General features: G+C 39.3%; 2 protein-coding genes across 2 annotated transcripts; both read right to left on the bottom strand.

Annotated features, from left to right (window-relative positions):
- Window positions 1–245: 245 nt before the first annotated feature.
- Window positions 246–9,999, bottom strand: grk7b (G protein-coupled receptor kinase 7b). The gene is made up of 4 exons (XM_074641782.1): window positions 9,299–9,999; window positions 6,860–7,297; window positions 5,086–5,357; window positions 246–2,220 (listed from the first exon to the last, which is right to left on the bottom strand). The coding sequence occupies exons 1-4, from the start codon at window positions 9,896–9,898 to the stop codon at window positions 1,887–1,889; spliced, it is 1,644 nt and encodes a 547-aa protein (XP_074497883.1). The 5' UTR covers window positions 9,899–9,999; the 3' UTR covers window positions 246–1,886.
- Window positions 10,000–11,189: 1,190 nt separating this feature from the next.
- On the bottom strand, window positions 11,190–13,567 carry rnf7 (ring finger protein 7). The gene is made up of 3 exons (XM_074641781.1): window positions 13,287–13,567; window positions 13,133–13,180; window positions 11,190–11,669 (listed from the first exon to the last, which is right to left on the bottom strand). Exons 1-3 carry the CDS (start codon window positions 13,480–13,482, stop codon window positions 11,551–11,553), a joined length of 363 nt encoding a protein of 120 aa, XP_074497882.1. The 5' UTR covers window positions 13,483–13,567; the 3' UTR covers window positions 11,190–11,550.
- Between the last annotated feature and the right edge of the window lie 3,033 nt (window positions 13,568–16,600).

Here is a 16,600-nt window from a genome sequence, read left to right as displayed (position 1 = left end):
ACACAGCATCGTAGCGTTGATTTAATGTCAGCCAGTTATTGAGGGTACTTCATCATGTTTTCTCCGCTGGAAGGGCACTGCAGCACGTTTTCTCTACTGGAAGGGCACCCTAGAAGGTACTTCATCATGTTTTCTCTACTGGAAGGGCATTCTCAAGGAAGCTGCATCATGTTTTCTCTACTGGAAGGGCACCCTAAGGAGAACTTCATCATGTTTTCTCTACTGGAAGGGCACCCTAGAGGGTACTTCATCATGTTTTCTCTACTGGAAGAGCATTCTCAAGGGAGCTGCATCATGTTTTCTCTACTGGAAGGGCACCTATAGGGTACTTCATCATGTTTTCTCTACTGGAAGGGCACCCTATAGGGTACTTCATCATGTTTTCTCTACTGGAAGGGCACTCTAAAGGGAGCTGCATCATGTTTTATCAACATTTATCAACCATAGGGGCATCCGAGAGGGCATATTTGCGGCGTCTTTTGACTGCACAAAATGTTGTCACCCGGCTTGAACGTTTAATAAAAAAAGAGCACCAAACGTTGTTGTGAAAAACACAAGCATGAAGCAAGAAGTATCACAAAGCTATAAACAGCATATAAAATCATTAGAAGCCAAAAAGGTCACATAGAACATTGGAAAATACCTTTTTAATATTACAAAATATTATTGGCACTGTTACGTACTGACAATGCCACAAAAATAGACTAAAAAGACATGCATTACACAGTACATCTTCAAGTAAAACAGAGATTTAAATTATAATTTGAGTCAGAAATAAGACACCTGGGCCATCCTGGTAGCATGAAGATGCTACATCGCAACATCCCTGGTTTGAGTCTCTCCAGGGACCTTTGTCACATGTTACTCCCTCATTTCATCTCTATGCAATCATCTAGGGATGAAAACTCAAATTAAACAATACTTATTAACAACAATAGCACATGGAACTTGGAGCTTTTGTCATGCAGTTAGCACAGTCCATACATGGATACAAGAACTAACCGTCTGTAAAAGCTAAATATGTTTTGTTGTTGCTATGTTTTAAGTAGTAAACGTCTCTTTCTTAGCTTGTGTATGGCTTGTAAACACAGGCTGGTTTGGGGGGTAATAAAGGGGGTTGGTATTGCCTTGTTAAAGCCACAAATTCAATGTTAACATCTTTTTTTAATTTTTTGCGGGGGAAAAACTACGACAATTTGTCTCCCTGCATTCCCTTGTTAAAGCTGAACGAGTCATCCAGTGCTTGTAAATACCGGAGCAGCTCAGCCAGGAGGATAATGGGGATGATGAAGAGTGCTGCGGGAGGTTTGAACGCACTTCACGGGCGTCTGGCGGCACTTAGTGGTGAACGTCTGCTACTGAGGGACTTCACTGAGGTCACATTTCACATCGTCGGCTCACATGAGCCAAAAGGCATTCATGGCATTTATGTCTGTGTAACAAATGTGGCACATTACTTTAAATACTAATAATAATCCTGCTGCTATTCGGCGACATACAGACATTATATCGGTTGTTTACTAACACATGTAAACACTTCAGGCCTGCCAAAATGTCTGAGTGATGTAATGGAAACTATGCACGCCACTGGGGTCTGCTGTCTCACCAGGAATAGAGGGCAAAGTATAAAAGCAGCAGTTGCAGTACAATGTCAGCGTGTCTGACTGTGGTTTTATTTTACCACTGAGGTAGAAGTCCCATCATCAGATGTTTGGCTGTGGCGTCAAGATGATTCCTCTTTCAGAAGAAAATACATTCAAATAAAGGAAAAAGGCCTGTTTAAAATGGTACCTGAGCTGCTTCAGCTGGTATTATACCAGGCACTTTGGAAATGTCAAATAAAATCAAGTGTATTATTACCCAGTTGTACATAATATTGAGTATGTTTACAAAATAATGCACGTCCTGGATTCCCATATGGTCTCACAGCTGTGACCATTCACTTTGTTGTCGTTCAGTTCGTCAAACACTCCGCTGTCGATCATCTCCTTCTGCCAGCGGATGGAGACGGCGCCTGTGCTGAACTGCTTGAAGAACTTCTCATCCTTGCCCTCGAACTTGATGGCGGACTCGACCTCGGAGGTGTCCCTGAACTCGTTCGTGTCCTTGGCGTAGACCACGTTGGATTTTGGCACCCAGGGAGGCTCCACCAGCCCGGCCTCCAGACGACGGAAATTGATGGTCTTGAAAAACGCGTGGGTCCGTGGGTCATCCCCGCTACTATTAAGAAAGACACAAGAGACATTTAATGATTGGACTGCGATAGAAAATTAGGTTATGAAAGCACAGCTGGACAATAAAAGTGTTCATATGGAGCATTTAAAGGGTAACTTTGGTATTTTTCAACCTGGAGCCTATTTTTCCATGATTTTGTGTCTAACTGACTAATAGGTTTCTGCTCACGTGCTGCAATATGGTGCTATCGGGGCAAGCTGGCACCGTCATTTACGTCCACTAAAAGTGTTTGTTTTTGCCATGACAGACTCCGATTGTTATTATAAGTGTCTGACATTATGGAAAGAGTCTCGCTGAAGGAGAAGTCTAGATCTGAAATCTGTTGAGGTGACGTGTTGCCGGAAGACAGCGATGGAATACATCCATGGTGGAAACGCGCGAGCCAGCCGGTCAGAGTTTGTTGTGTTGGAGTAGAGAAAGCGTAGCTTAGTGTTATCTAAAAGATGTTCAATGTCGCCCGTATTTATTTGAGCCAGAATATACGGATATTCAGATTTCACAACGAGACGTCTCCTTGAGCGGCACTTGGATACAATAACAAACAGACCAGATCAAGAGAAAGGCAAGAAAAACATTTCATTTCTCTGTAGGGTCCTTCCCATAATGTTGTCAAACACTTATAATAACAATCTGACAATAACAGTCAGCTCGTTTCGCAGCTTCTGTTTACAGCACTCTCCCTCAATATTGGACCAATTTCAGAAATTGTTGTCCCTACTAGTCACTTGGACACAAAAACATGAGCAAATAGGATCCAGGTTGAAAAATACTGAAGTTACCCTCTAAAAATAGGAATCAAATTGATAAAAATGATATACTGTAATATAGAAGATTCTCATGTGTAGTTTACATGTTTGGTTTATCAATTTAAGAGTAATGATAATGCTATAGCTTCATTATAAAACCCTTCTTAACAGTAGTTGCAGTAAAAAGGAAGAAAACATCCACTGAAATAAGAAATAACAGAATACAGATTACAAAACAAAAGTGTCCTTACCACTAAAGGTACACCCACACAGGTGTTTTCACTTGTGCCTGATTAGACCTGCACTCTCCTGCTAGTTTAATGAGTTTATTTGTTGCACCTGTTGGGGCGGAGCAACTCACATCCTAGTTGTCCTTATAGGCCTTTTTCACAGAAGACATTTTGTCACAGTAGGAAAAGCACAGGTGTAAATCATGAAATGAATGATGGCTGAGTTCTGTTTAGATGCTTTGATTTCAGGTTCCTGGTATTGTTCATACTGCCTCACTCTCACTGGGACTCTTGAACAGATCAGAGCCGTCGTCAGTGTTATTAGCAGCACCTGTGCTTTTCCTGCTATGACAAGTTGAAGTTGAAGTTAGCATTAACTCTGTAAAACTTCAAGTCAAGCACATTTTATAAACAACCCGCGGTGACCACATATTGACATATCTAACACACATCGAAAGCCAGTGAAAGTAAGTGTGTTTTTAGCCTGGATTTAAAACATTCGATGGTTGGGGCTGATTGAACGTGTAGAGGCACGGACACCTTTACGCCTAAAACGACTATCTGTGATGGAAAGCAGCAGCTTATCTGTTGACCTCAGTGTTAGGAGGATAGTCGGGATGTAAAAAAGTCACTGAAATACGCTGGAGCCCGTATAAGCTAAAAGTAAAATCTGGTAGTCAACTCTAAATTTCACTAGTAACCAGTGCAATGACATTCAAATTGGAGTAATATGGCATGACTTTTTAGATTTTATTAGCATTTCGTCTGACTGACTCCGAGATGTAGTGCATTGCAATAATCCAGACGAGAAAAAAATAAAAGCATGAATTATTGTCTTGAAATCTCTAAAAGAGAACATGTGCCTGACCTTAGGTAAAACTCTAAGATGGGAAAAAATTACAACAACAGCATTTATTTGTACATCAAATTTAAACTCAGGGTTAAATAAAATGCCAAGATCCTTAGAGTAGTGTTTGACATAACCAGAGAGTGGGCCTAAGTCACCAGCTACGTTTTTAGCAATATCTGGGCGACCAAAAATTTTAATTTCCATTTAACTCTTGTGTAGTTTCAAGAAGTTACCCAATGCTTGATATCGTTTAGGCAGTCAAACATGTGTTTCAGCATATCAGGGCAAATAAAAGCACGCCTGTTTGGGAGTGCAGGGCATTGAACATGTGGATGAAGATAATAATATCGTATACAGTATATGGGCACTTAAAAGCCATAATATATAACTTGATGAGCCTTAAAATGTGTCACATCAAAAGTTCAAAAACTTAAGACTAAGCTGTACCGCTTAGAGTTTTATAAGTGGTAAAAAATCAATTTGATATTTGGAAATCAGAAATGGTGCTTGCACTTGTTTTCGTCTCTGGCTGCCGTGTTTTGAACAAATTGCATTCAAGTCGGTTGCACATTGATTTTCTTCAATGTATTAATTTATTTTCCTAATAATTTCAGCACCGATTTGTGCCGGTAAGAAAGCAGTGCTTCATTTGTAAGCTCATTTCTATTATCCTTCACATCTGAATCTTGTTGTCTAGACCTAGTTCCTGACCTTTTTGGCCTATGACCCCTTAAAATCTCACACATTGTACATGTCGATGACTTGTGGGCATTTAAATCATCAAGAAAAGTCGGGAAACGTCAGGAAACTACCTTTTGTGTAGCAGAACTACAGGTATGTTTTGTTATAAACTGGTCTGGTGCTCCTGGGCTTGTTTCTATGGACTGTGTCATACTAACTATGTTTTCATGGGTGCAAAGGAAGTTATACATTTTCTTGATGGATGATTAGTTCCATGACGTCTACACCTACCAGCCTTATGTGACAAACTTGTGCTTGAGACAATTAAAGTTTTTTTACATACCGGCACCCGAGGCGATGCATCTCCTTCTTCTTCAGAAAGCTTCTGATGATGTCTTTGGTGGGAGCGTCAAAGTGTTTATGTTCAAACTTGCACTCGTCCTCCAGAACGCGACGAGTCACCTCCTCGTTCTGGACCTTTTCTCTGAAGTCTCTAAAAGGCAAACGGGCGGCCACCATCTCGTAGATGCTGCAGCCCAGAGCCCACCAGTCCACAGAGGTGCGGTAGTACTCCTGCCTCAGGATCTCAGGGGCCATGTAACCAGTCGTACCAGCCTGACCACACATAGATAGAGGAGAGAGACATTAGGATCATTCAACGAGACATAAGCCTTCTCCATACTTCTGGGGTTTATATGGGGTTTTTTGGCGGGAGGGCATATATAAAGGTTAAATGTTAAGGTTGTGTTCAATCATCTTAAATGTTTTATGCTTTGCCTCTTTTAGTTGTTAAAGGGATAGTTCAGGTGTTTGAAGTAGGGTTGTATGAGGTATTTATCCATAGTCAGTGTATTACCTACAGTATTTTTTTGTACAGTCCCTTATCTCTGCCACTCTGTCTCTATAAACCTTAGAAAGGTTTCCACGGAAATAAATCGAGGACAAAATGATTAGCAACATAGGAAAGCAGTACAAAACATATTTATACTTAGACTTTCATCTGATCTTCGCTATCGCTATTTTGTTCTGAATTACTGGATTATTTTATCTCTTCAGACCTAAAAAAAAATGTTCAAATAAAGCAAGGAAAAGACTAATTCTTCGGTTGAAGAGGTCACAACCAGTAGATATATGTAACTGGTGATGAGGGGTCTCAGGCAAATATAGCTTTATTTTGAAGGGTCATAAGCCAAATAGGTGCATAACCACTGCTCTAACCTGTAGGATCGTATCCACACTGAAAGACTAAGATTCAACACAAGGTTACACGCTGCTGTGCGGAGATGAAAAGTAGCTTTAAGCTTTACTCTGGTACATTACAAGCTAATACCCTGCTAAGCCTGCTGCCCCCGCGACCTGGCCCCGGATAAGCGGAAGATAATGGATGGAGGGATGGATGGTACTATACATAACAGTAGATGGTAACATTTAAGTTGTATGCTAGTGACTTCAAATGCTCACGACTCTCCTATAAAGACATTTTAAAATGAATTTATGTCATTTTTCTTTTCAGGACGTAAGTATTTGAGGCCAGACAGAACTTTGTTGACCAGCTTCCACATAATGGAAAACAAAATTAAGCATGAAGACAAAAATATAGACTGCAGCGTGAAACAATAAGACTCTGTTACAGCAAATAATGCTGCGTTAACTGGCCTCCAACGGGCTAGTCAGCTGACAAATGACTGAGTCTCTAGTGAGCGTAGGTGAATCTCCTGACTCATCTCCTTGAACAGACACGTTGAGGCCATATCTGGTATTAGTAAAGCAAAGATTAACAGGCTCATTTCTCAGCCAGCATCCAACTGGGGATGAGGTCAAGCACCTTTTAATGAGATTAATTTAAGTCACACAGGGTTATACTCTCTTATGTCTGTCTGTCAGAGCACGACTCAGAGCCATCAGATCTATTCCTGGTAAGCTGCTTGTAGTAGTGGGTGAACAAATATACAGTGTAATGGCATTAAAAAGACAATAGAGGGGAATAAGCAAGCTATTTTTATCTACGTGAACAGTATGATCAGGAGTATATGGAGAGGCTTTGCAGATTGCATTGCAGTGCAAGTGTCTGACAGCGAGCACTGTAGGTTAATCTATGGACAGGTCACCACGCTAACCTTCTGGCAGATCGTTTTGCCCTTTGGCAGCTCCACAGCCAATCCGAGGTCGGACAGCCGACACTGTCCTCTAGCATCCAGCAGCACGTTCTCAGGCTTCATATCCCGGTACACAATGTCCATAGAGTGCAGGTGGAGCATCCCAGTGGTTATCTGGGCCGTGTAGTAAATAACACGCTCCATACGGATACCCCGCTTCCCGAGGTGGTAGATGTGGAACCTGAGGTCGCCTCCGTTCATGAGGTCCATGACCAGGCACAGGTGGGTCTTGTTGTCGTAGGCGTAGGCCAGGTTCACAATGAAGAGGCTGTTGACCTTCTCCAGGATCTGCTTCTCCACAAGGGCCATCCGCTCGCCACTTTTCTTCTTCAAGCGCCTCTTATCCAGCTTCTTGCAGGCGTACATCTGGCCTGTGTGTTTCACCTGCACCGCACACACCTGCAAGACAGAGGAACAATATATTTTATACCAGTTTTATTTATTGGTTTTCCTGTTTTAGTGTCTACTGGCTCATCCTGAAATACGTTTCTGCTACTTTAAAGGTGCAGTGTGTAGGATTTGGTGGCATCTGGCAGTGAGGTTGCAGATTGCAACCAACTGAAACGTCTCCCATATGCTAAGCGTGTAGAAAATCTATGGTGGTACAAATGGCCCTCTCTAGAGCCAGTGTTTTATTTGTCTGTTCTGGGCTACTGTAGAAACATGACGGCAGGTTCCCTATCTAGATATCAACGGCTCATTCTATGGTAAAAAAACAAAACACAACAATTCTTATTTTCAGGTGATACACTAAAGAAAACATATTTGTTAATATTATATTCCATTTCTGCCAATAGATCCCCCTAATTGTTACACGGTGGTCCTTTAAAGCAAGACAATGTAACTGTGGTTACATGTAACAACTCAACGTATCCTCATACAACGGTTGTAAGTTATTCCTCATTTTTCTGGCATTTTCCTACGAATGTCCAGCAACACGTGTCAATTTCCGCTTGTCACATGCATACAGTCTTTTCAAAATAAACTTCTGTCAATTTGGTTAGGTTTAGGAAACAAAACTACTTAGTTAGGTTTAGAGAAAGATGGTAGTTTAGCTTAAAACAACTCCAAAAGTGGCGTTAAGAAGAAGTTACATGACAAAATAAATCAACGTTGACTTCTGGTTTCACACGGGGTTCGAACACCGGCCTCCTGGGCAAAAGTCTGTTTTTTTTACCTACTTGTCCAACCCGACCTCCTCCCTAAGCTGCGTTTGTCACTCTTTATACTTCCTGGTTCACAGCAAGGCCTTTGAAAAGGAGGCTGGGTCTTCGGGGGGTACAACACATGCGCAGTAAAAATCTGGCACTCGCCGAAATTGAACCAATCGCAACGCCAGACCGCAGCTTCAGTTACACTGCGCATGTGTTATACCCCATACCCCAAGACCCATGTCTGCCCGTGACCCAGCCTCCTTTCCATAGGCCTTGGTTCACAGTTGAATTGCATACAAATTGATTTTGTGGGATATATACAAACTACAGCGCATAACTTTTCATAGATATAGCTACAAACGGTGTATGAGAACAGCCTGAACTACTACAGGATAATGCTAAATGCTAAAATATAATGTAATAGTGGCTCAAATAGAGAAAATGCTAAGGTACTAATGTCTGTTCCATAGCAATATCAAGCTAAAGTGTGCTAACATTAGCCTCAAGCACCAGCCTCTTCCCCTGGGATTGACTGACTTTTGAGTGAACCCCTGAGTGTATTAAACTGATTGAGAGTGTGTTTAATGGCTTATGAATTGAGAAAGGATGTTATTTCTTCTTTCAAAACTTAACTCTGACATATTAGTCGTAAGTCCATGAAGCAATCTGAGATTTACACTTTTATTTAGTGCTGGGTGATATGGCCAAAATCTTCTATCACGATATAGGTCATTTCATATCTTGATAACGATATATATCACAATGTAGCATGTTTTAAGTCATAAATTAATAGTCTACAACCACATGGTATGCCTATTTTGTAAACTCCTGTTTGAATTAAATACTTAACAAATGAAAAGTGAAGTGTTTACTCATTTAATTAAGAACTGTAGAGCAAAAATGAAAATAAGAGAAAAAATAAATAAATATTTCTATATATATATATATATATACTGTATATATATATATATGCACCATTTGTTAATCGCATTGAACTGAATGGTAATGTAAATGTAAAAACAAAACTGCATCTTTAAATGATATTCCCTCAAAATATTTCACGTCAGATTTGCTGAGAAATTTGAGTTATTATGTGCTTGTTATTATCAATTTAGATGACGTGCGTCACGATATCTCGATATATGATTTCATTACGATACGATTCCATTGGAAGACAATAAATTATCATATTGAATTATCGCTCAGCCCTTTTTTTTATTCAGATGCAGGGATATCTTGCACCTACCTCACCAAAGCCACCTCTTCCCAAAGTCCTAAACTCATAAAAGTATCTGTCGTTGATCCTCTGCTTCTCATACTCCTTCCACTGCAGGAACCTATAAAAAAAGGGGCTGTTCAGATACTCAGTGAAAGGTTTCCCCCACAGGTAGTCTCTTGTGGCTTCTCTTATCTTGCCCAACGTCACCACCTCGAAGTTTTTCTCTGATAGATTCTTGCAACTTTCAGCTTCCTCTCCTGTGAGGTATGAGAGGAAACTCTCGGACCCAGGTCGACAGAACTGTGCGAGGATGTTCTCTTTGGCTTTCTCTTTGGCTTCATCTTCAGCAAAGCTCCAGTGACTCAGCTCCTCCAGGAACTCAGTGGCGACCCCGTACTGCGGGTTAGAGGTCCGGAGAAATTGCTGGAACAACTTCCTCCCGATAGGCTGTCTCTCACACAGAGACTCGTACTTCCTCCCCACTGCTGCCTGGAGAGCAGAGGACATCTTTGGTTTGGGCAGCGTCAGGAAGACCCTCTGCTTCCTCAGCTCATCACGGTGTATATGCTGAGCCCTCAGGTAGGCCGTGTTGGCCACCAGGTTGTCCAGTCCCAGCAGGTCACCCATGCTGGATGTGTCCTGTGACACACCTGTAGGCCTGATCAACTAAAACACTACCGCTCACTCATCTGCAGGTCCCAAGCACTCCTGAACATCCTCCACCTCTTCCGACACGCCTCTTGTACCATTAAAAGTACCACTGTCCTCTAGGATTTGACGTTAGCCTCTTCGTCGACGGCACTAAGAGAAAGCAACTTATGTGGTTTGAACTTAAGAGGCTTTAGGCCCGTCTATTTTTAGGAGATACAAAGTGTGCAGTACTGGGCTGGCAGCATGTCACGATGAGGTGGCAGATCCTGGCCTTAAGAAGTTATAGCTTGTTGTGTGCATAATATGTGAAGTATAAGCACACTTCATTGCTTATTATAGGAGAAAGAGTGAATGTATCACTAAATTATCCCTTATTGATTAAGTATAAGCAGCCTAAGATATTCATTTTCCTGACAGACTCAGAGGAGGGAAGGTTCCAGTCATTAGCCTCACGTCTAAGTGAATTACCTTGATCAGTCATCCCCACAATATTCCTTGAGAAGGAAACTGTGATCAGCGGGTTTTTTTCAGAGGGAACACTGAGATGTTCTGCATGAATGTGACTGCAGAAAATCCACAAAACACTTATATCATGTTTAAGCAAAAGTACTTGTGCAAAATGGCTCAATTCAAAGTATTATTTATTTATTTATCATTGAAATGTATTCCTGATTCGTCGGTATCCAAGCAGCTAACTAAGCACAAGTACGTGAGTAAATGTTCTTAGGTACATTTCACCACTCGTGATTTGAATAGATTAAGCGTGTAACATGGGACAAGGCCAACCTCGCCATACATGTATAACAAGTGCTAGTAGTGGTTAGCATGGCTGCCGTCCAGGTAGTTCACTTCGACTGCCAGGGTACTTATGGCATTAAGGTGACTTAAGGAGTTTAGACTACATCCTTTAACTGGACATTCATGTTTGGTGATTTGCTAAATCATTGTGAACGCCATAGATGATGTTCATTAGTTTAAAAAGTGGATAAGCATCACGTTAAACTGTCTAAGCTCTGCCTGAGTTTTGGTACTGATAATAATGTGCTATTTTTGATGCATTAAAGAATATGAATGTTTTCCCCACAAAACCCTTTTTACATTGCACAAGAGGCCAACCTTTTGAAATAATAAATGTGTTCTAAACACAAGCAGCTGATCAAGAAAACATTTGTTGTAGAACTACATAAAGTACCAATTTCCATAATTTCACTTGTTTATAGGAATTATATACCATGTCTATTTAAATGACTGGATGAACAAAAACATGTTTACAGCTATACACACTTCTTTATTTTTATAAAGACAGTCACATATTCAAGATGTGCTGAACATCACCACAGACACAATAACGTAACAAGTGCAACACTGCAACGAGGTTCATCCTTCTCTTCATGATCCCTCCAGCCACATCGACCAATCAGTGACCCAACAAGTCCACTTTCATTTTGTCCATCGTCCTCCTTAAGACACCAGGGACCACTGGAGCATGCATTCATAAGTAGGAGGACAGTTGTCGGTGTCAGTGGCTCTCTGCACAGGACGCTGCAGTGATCATTGTCAAGTCTGTCACCACCTTTGGGTGCAGCCACAGGTGTCGTCTGAGAATCAGACCGCCCTGGACTTGGAGCTTATTTGCCGATTCTCTGAACCACCCAGTCCTGCTGGCAGAGGGGACAGCGATTGTTTTGCTTCACCCAAAGGGACATGCAGCAGTTATGGAAGGAGTGGTTGCACTCTCCCCATACAACTGAAAGAAGATAGAGGACATAGGGACAGCATTAACAGGGGGGACAGCATAGATTACACAGAATATAAAAGGTGCAAACTTATTTATTATAATGGTGAATAATGTTTATAATTTATGTGATTTTTACTTATGTTTTAAGATCTATCTCATCGTCTTCCTAAGGATGACCATTGGCATCTATTTCATGCTTCAGTAAAAAATAAAAGGTGAATCTGAAATCAGGTAAAACAGTTATAATAATTTCGCAAAAAAACACATACACTAAATACATATTAATCTGGAGAAAGTCAGTGATCTACGATGCAAGTAACCAGTACATTTCCTGTGTCACAATATGGAGGGTCACACTGAATATAGTAAGTTACTGTACATGCTATGTTATGAACCATCCAGACCTCTCAGGTTCATCTGGATCAGGTCTGCTTTGTGTCCCCAGAGTCAGAACTAAACATGCAGAAGCAGCGGGAACAAGCTCCCAGAAACCTGCAGGACTAAACTCCAACTCTGAGTGCTTTTAAATCAAACCTTGAATCTTTCCTGTTTGCTGCTGCCTTTTATTAAACCAGATAATGATCTTATACTGCACTAGAGCTTTTACGCTTGTGTGTTATACTCTATTTTAGCTTCTATCCTATTTTTTAATTTTTAGCTTGTTTTTATTTTTCTAATCTTTAATGTTTTTATAACTGTTTTAATTATGTCTTAATGTTCTTTTGCACTTTGTCGCAATGTTCTTGAATGTTTATGTAAAGCACTTTGAATTGCCTTGTTGCTGAAATGTGTTATACAAATAACCTTATCTTACTGATGTGTTGTCCTGTTAACTGGTTGAGGTTATTATGGCATTAACTGTGTTATAAATGCTTTTGTTCTGTAGTTGGCTCTTATAAAACATAGCTAGAAGATAATTTGCCTAACGTTATGTGAACTAAATAATGTGTTTCATCCAAAACAATACAATGACACTATCTTTCTCTAATGCGAATTCATTATATCATCAATCTGACTTTGCATGAAACGACACAAGCAGAATGAAACCCTCCCTATATCAGATCAGCTCCCTCTACAGTCTTTCAAAGCACAGCTCAAGACCCTCCTCTTCTCTTTGGCGTTTGAATGTACTTGAATTGTGATTACTAATTGGCCTTTTATTGTATATAATGCTCATTATAACAGTCTTTTACTCATGGATTTGTACCTTAGTCTCTGTCTGTGGATGTGTGAGATTGTTGTTGTCTGCTCTGTTGACCTGTTTTTACTCTGCACTATGTCTGTAAAGCACTTTGGTCAGCTCATGTTGTTTTAAATCTTGAATCTATATGATGATCTGGTTTGGTCTGTTTTGACAGCTAGCTAGTGTTAGCTTGTTGGATTAGCATGCTAGCTAGCTAAATGTGTGTTTCGTGATTAAATATATATAAATATAATATATAAATATGCTATAACGTGTTTAAATGTCTTACCAACACAGTCCTCCTGTTTGTTTTCCGCCTGACATCTGAGACACGCGTCTGTAAACAAAGAGAGATATGCTAACGTTAGCCTCGTTAGCTCCACTAGCCGGCGCTCAGCTGAGCTCTCAAGCCGGGGATCAGTGCTCGTCTCCCGGGTACTCACCCATCACCTGGACCCGGCAGATCGCACACGTATCGCACTCCACGTCCCAGCTCCACATCGCCACCGCGTTCCACTTCTTCAGGGAGAACATCTTGTCCCCGCTGGACTTAGAGCCAGAAGAAGAAGAAGAAGAGGAGGTGGTGGTGGTGTTGATGTGAGAGAGAGAGACGATCCCCGGGTCGTCACCGTCATCCATCTCTGCTGCTGCTGCTGCTCGGTAACAGCAGCGTCAGTCAGTCAGCCGGTAACGTTAGCACAGGCTAGGCTAAGCTAAGCTAAGCTAAACAAAATGGACGGAGAGGAATGCTAATGCTAGCTGGCTTAGCAACCGTCTTGTCTCCATAGCGACGGACGAAGGCGCTGTTTCCTAGGATTTGAAGCCTGCAGTAATATATATATATATATTTATATATATATATTTATATGTATATATATATATATATATATATATATATAACTATATATATATATATATATATATATATATATATATAACTATATATATATATATATATAAATATATATAACTATATATATATATATCTATATATAGTTATATATAAATATATATATATATTTATATGTATATATATATATATATATATATATAAATATATATATATTTATATATAAATATATATATATATTTATATTTATATGTATATATATATATAGTTATATATAACTATATATATGTATATATAGTTATATATATATATATATATATATAACTATATATATATATATATATAGTTATATATAACTATATATATATATATATAGTTATATATAACTATATATATGTATATATATAGTTATATATAACTATATATATATATTTATAGTTATATATATATATATATTTATATATATATAAATATATATATATTTATATATATATATATTTATAGTTATATATATATATTTATATATTTATATGTATATATATATATAAACATAATTATATATAAATATAAATATATATATATATTACTGCAGGCTTCAAATCCTAGGAAACAGCGCCATCGTCCGTCGCTATGGAGACAAGACGGTTGCTAAGCCAGCTAGCATTAGCATTCCTCTCCGTCCATATATTTATGTTTATATATATATATATATATATATATATATATATAAACTGGGAACAAAAAGTTCGGAAACTTGTTTGGTCGATTATTTCTCTGTTGTTACAATGCTAATTGGCATTGTATTTTACAAACTTTTTTTCCCCAGTATATATATAATATACACAACACAAACTCACTTAGCTAGATAAAATAGGAACATACAAAGACAAAATACATTTTAAAACGAAATAAACAGTAATCTACAAATACCAGAGGCAATAGCTTCCTTTATATTCGTCTCATTTAGCTTCTTTCCGTTAATGTTAAATACATTTGAGAACAATAACAATATAGCCTGCGACCACCTGTGGGGAGTATAAGGCAAATATTCATCACTGTGGTCATTAAAGGTACCATATAGTGCTCATTTTCAGGTTCATACTTGTATTTTGTGTTTCTACTAGAACACGTTTACATCCTGTAATGTTAAAAAAACAACTTTATTTTCATCATACTGTCGGCCTGAATATACCTGTATTCACCCTCTGTCTGAAACGCTCCGTTTTAGCGCATTTCAACGGAATTGCAACAGAATTGCGTTGCTAGGCAACAGTTTGGGTCCATGTTTACTTCCTGTCAGCTGATGTTATTCACATACACACCAACCAGGAAATAAACTGGGACACATTTAGAATGTTTATGTTTAAAACCGTGTAATGATCTATATATCCCTTGTGTGGTGTTCGGGGTCTGTGGGACCCGTTTTCAATGTTTACTAAAAGAAAAATGATGTGATTCATTATTTTTTCAACCTCAGACTCATTGGCCTTGGCTCATTTTCTATGAAGAACATATAAAAGAACACATTTTTCAATGACTGCACACTGTACACCCCCCTACACAATTATATTACATATGTGATGTCCGTGTCCTCTGGACTCCCGAGTGAGATAAATGTGTGGAAATTGTAGGTGCTGTTTACAGTACCTACACTCTGTCATCCTCTGACCTGGGCCTGCTGTAAGTGTGTGTGTGTGTGTGTTTGTGTGTGTGTGTGTGTGTGTGTGTGTGTGTGTGTGTGTGTGTGCGCATGTGTGTTTGTGTGTTTGTTTCTATGTGTGTGAGTTTTGTCTTTCTGTTCCTGCTGTTCCCGCATGAGGTTGTTACATTTCAAGCACCGACACCTGTCTGCTCCCACATTCCCGCACATTTTACCCTCTGTCTTGCGGGAACTAGTCTATATTTTCTCGCACTATATCCCAGCTGCCATATGCTGTCTATATTGCTTGTAATTGGGATAAAGTAAACATCTGTTAAGTATTTTTACATAGATTGTTATGGCTGTATTGATTTAAAAACCCAATAATGGTGTGGGTCCAACAGACCGGCGGACATTGGCTGAGAAACAAAAACATGAACACCACACAAGGGTTAAATATTATATTTGTGACATCACAAATGGACAGAAATCCAAACGGCTTGTTTCAAACGCACAATTACTGTATACAGGCTGTGTTTATTTGTCCGTATATTGAGCATTTTGATAGTTTAACAGTATTTATATAGCATTTAAACCTGCTTTATAATATAAAAGACATGTAAAATCTCACTTTTTACAATATGGGACCTTTAAATAATAGTAATACTATTCTAAACATATGTTTTACTTGTATCACTGTGTATGTGCCTTTAATGTAAATTAGGCTACTTAAAAAAATGGATATAGCTGTTAGTAGAAATAATACTTTACTGTCAAAATTATTATTATTATTTATGCCAAAGGAAATTTGGGTTGTATCTAGACATTAAACCTAGATTACACACCTCCATTTACTATAAAATGGAGGTGTGTAATCACAAATGAATTACACAAAACATCAGTAATATATATTAAAAAGTGGATTTGTGCAGATTGATCTGAAGCGCCTGAATGATGCGAGGAGCTTAAACAGATGGTGTCCAGGATGTGTGATGATGTTCTTAGTCCTCCTCACGCAGCGAGTGCTGTGAAGACGTTCTAGTGATGGCAGCTCAATGCCAGCAGTGTCCTGTTCTGTTCTCACAACACGCTGCAGGGCTTTTTATTTAGTCAGCTTTGGTGCATCTGCTGTACCAGGAAGTCATGCAGTTTGTTACGATGCTCTCTGTGGTGCATCTGTATCAGTTGACAAGTAGTTTTTTGGTGGCGATTGGCTCCCGTTAGCCTCATCAGAGAACAAAGGCGTTGTTGTGCCTCCTCAGCTGAGG

The sequence above is a fragment of the Sebastes fasciatus genome, chromosome 7, assembly GCF_043250625.1.
Source record: "Sebastes fasciatus isolate fSebFas1 chromosome 7, fSebFas1.pri, whole genome shotgun sequence".
Taxonomy (NCBI): Eukaryota; Metazoa; Chordata; class Actinopteri; order Perciformes; family Sebastidae; genus Sebastes; species Sebastes fasciatus.
This window is presented reverse-complemented; position numbering and strand designations above follow the sequence as displayed.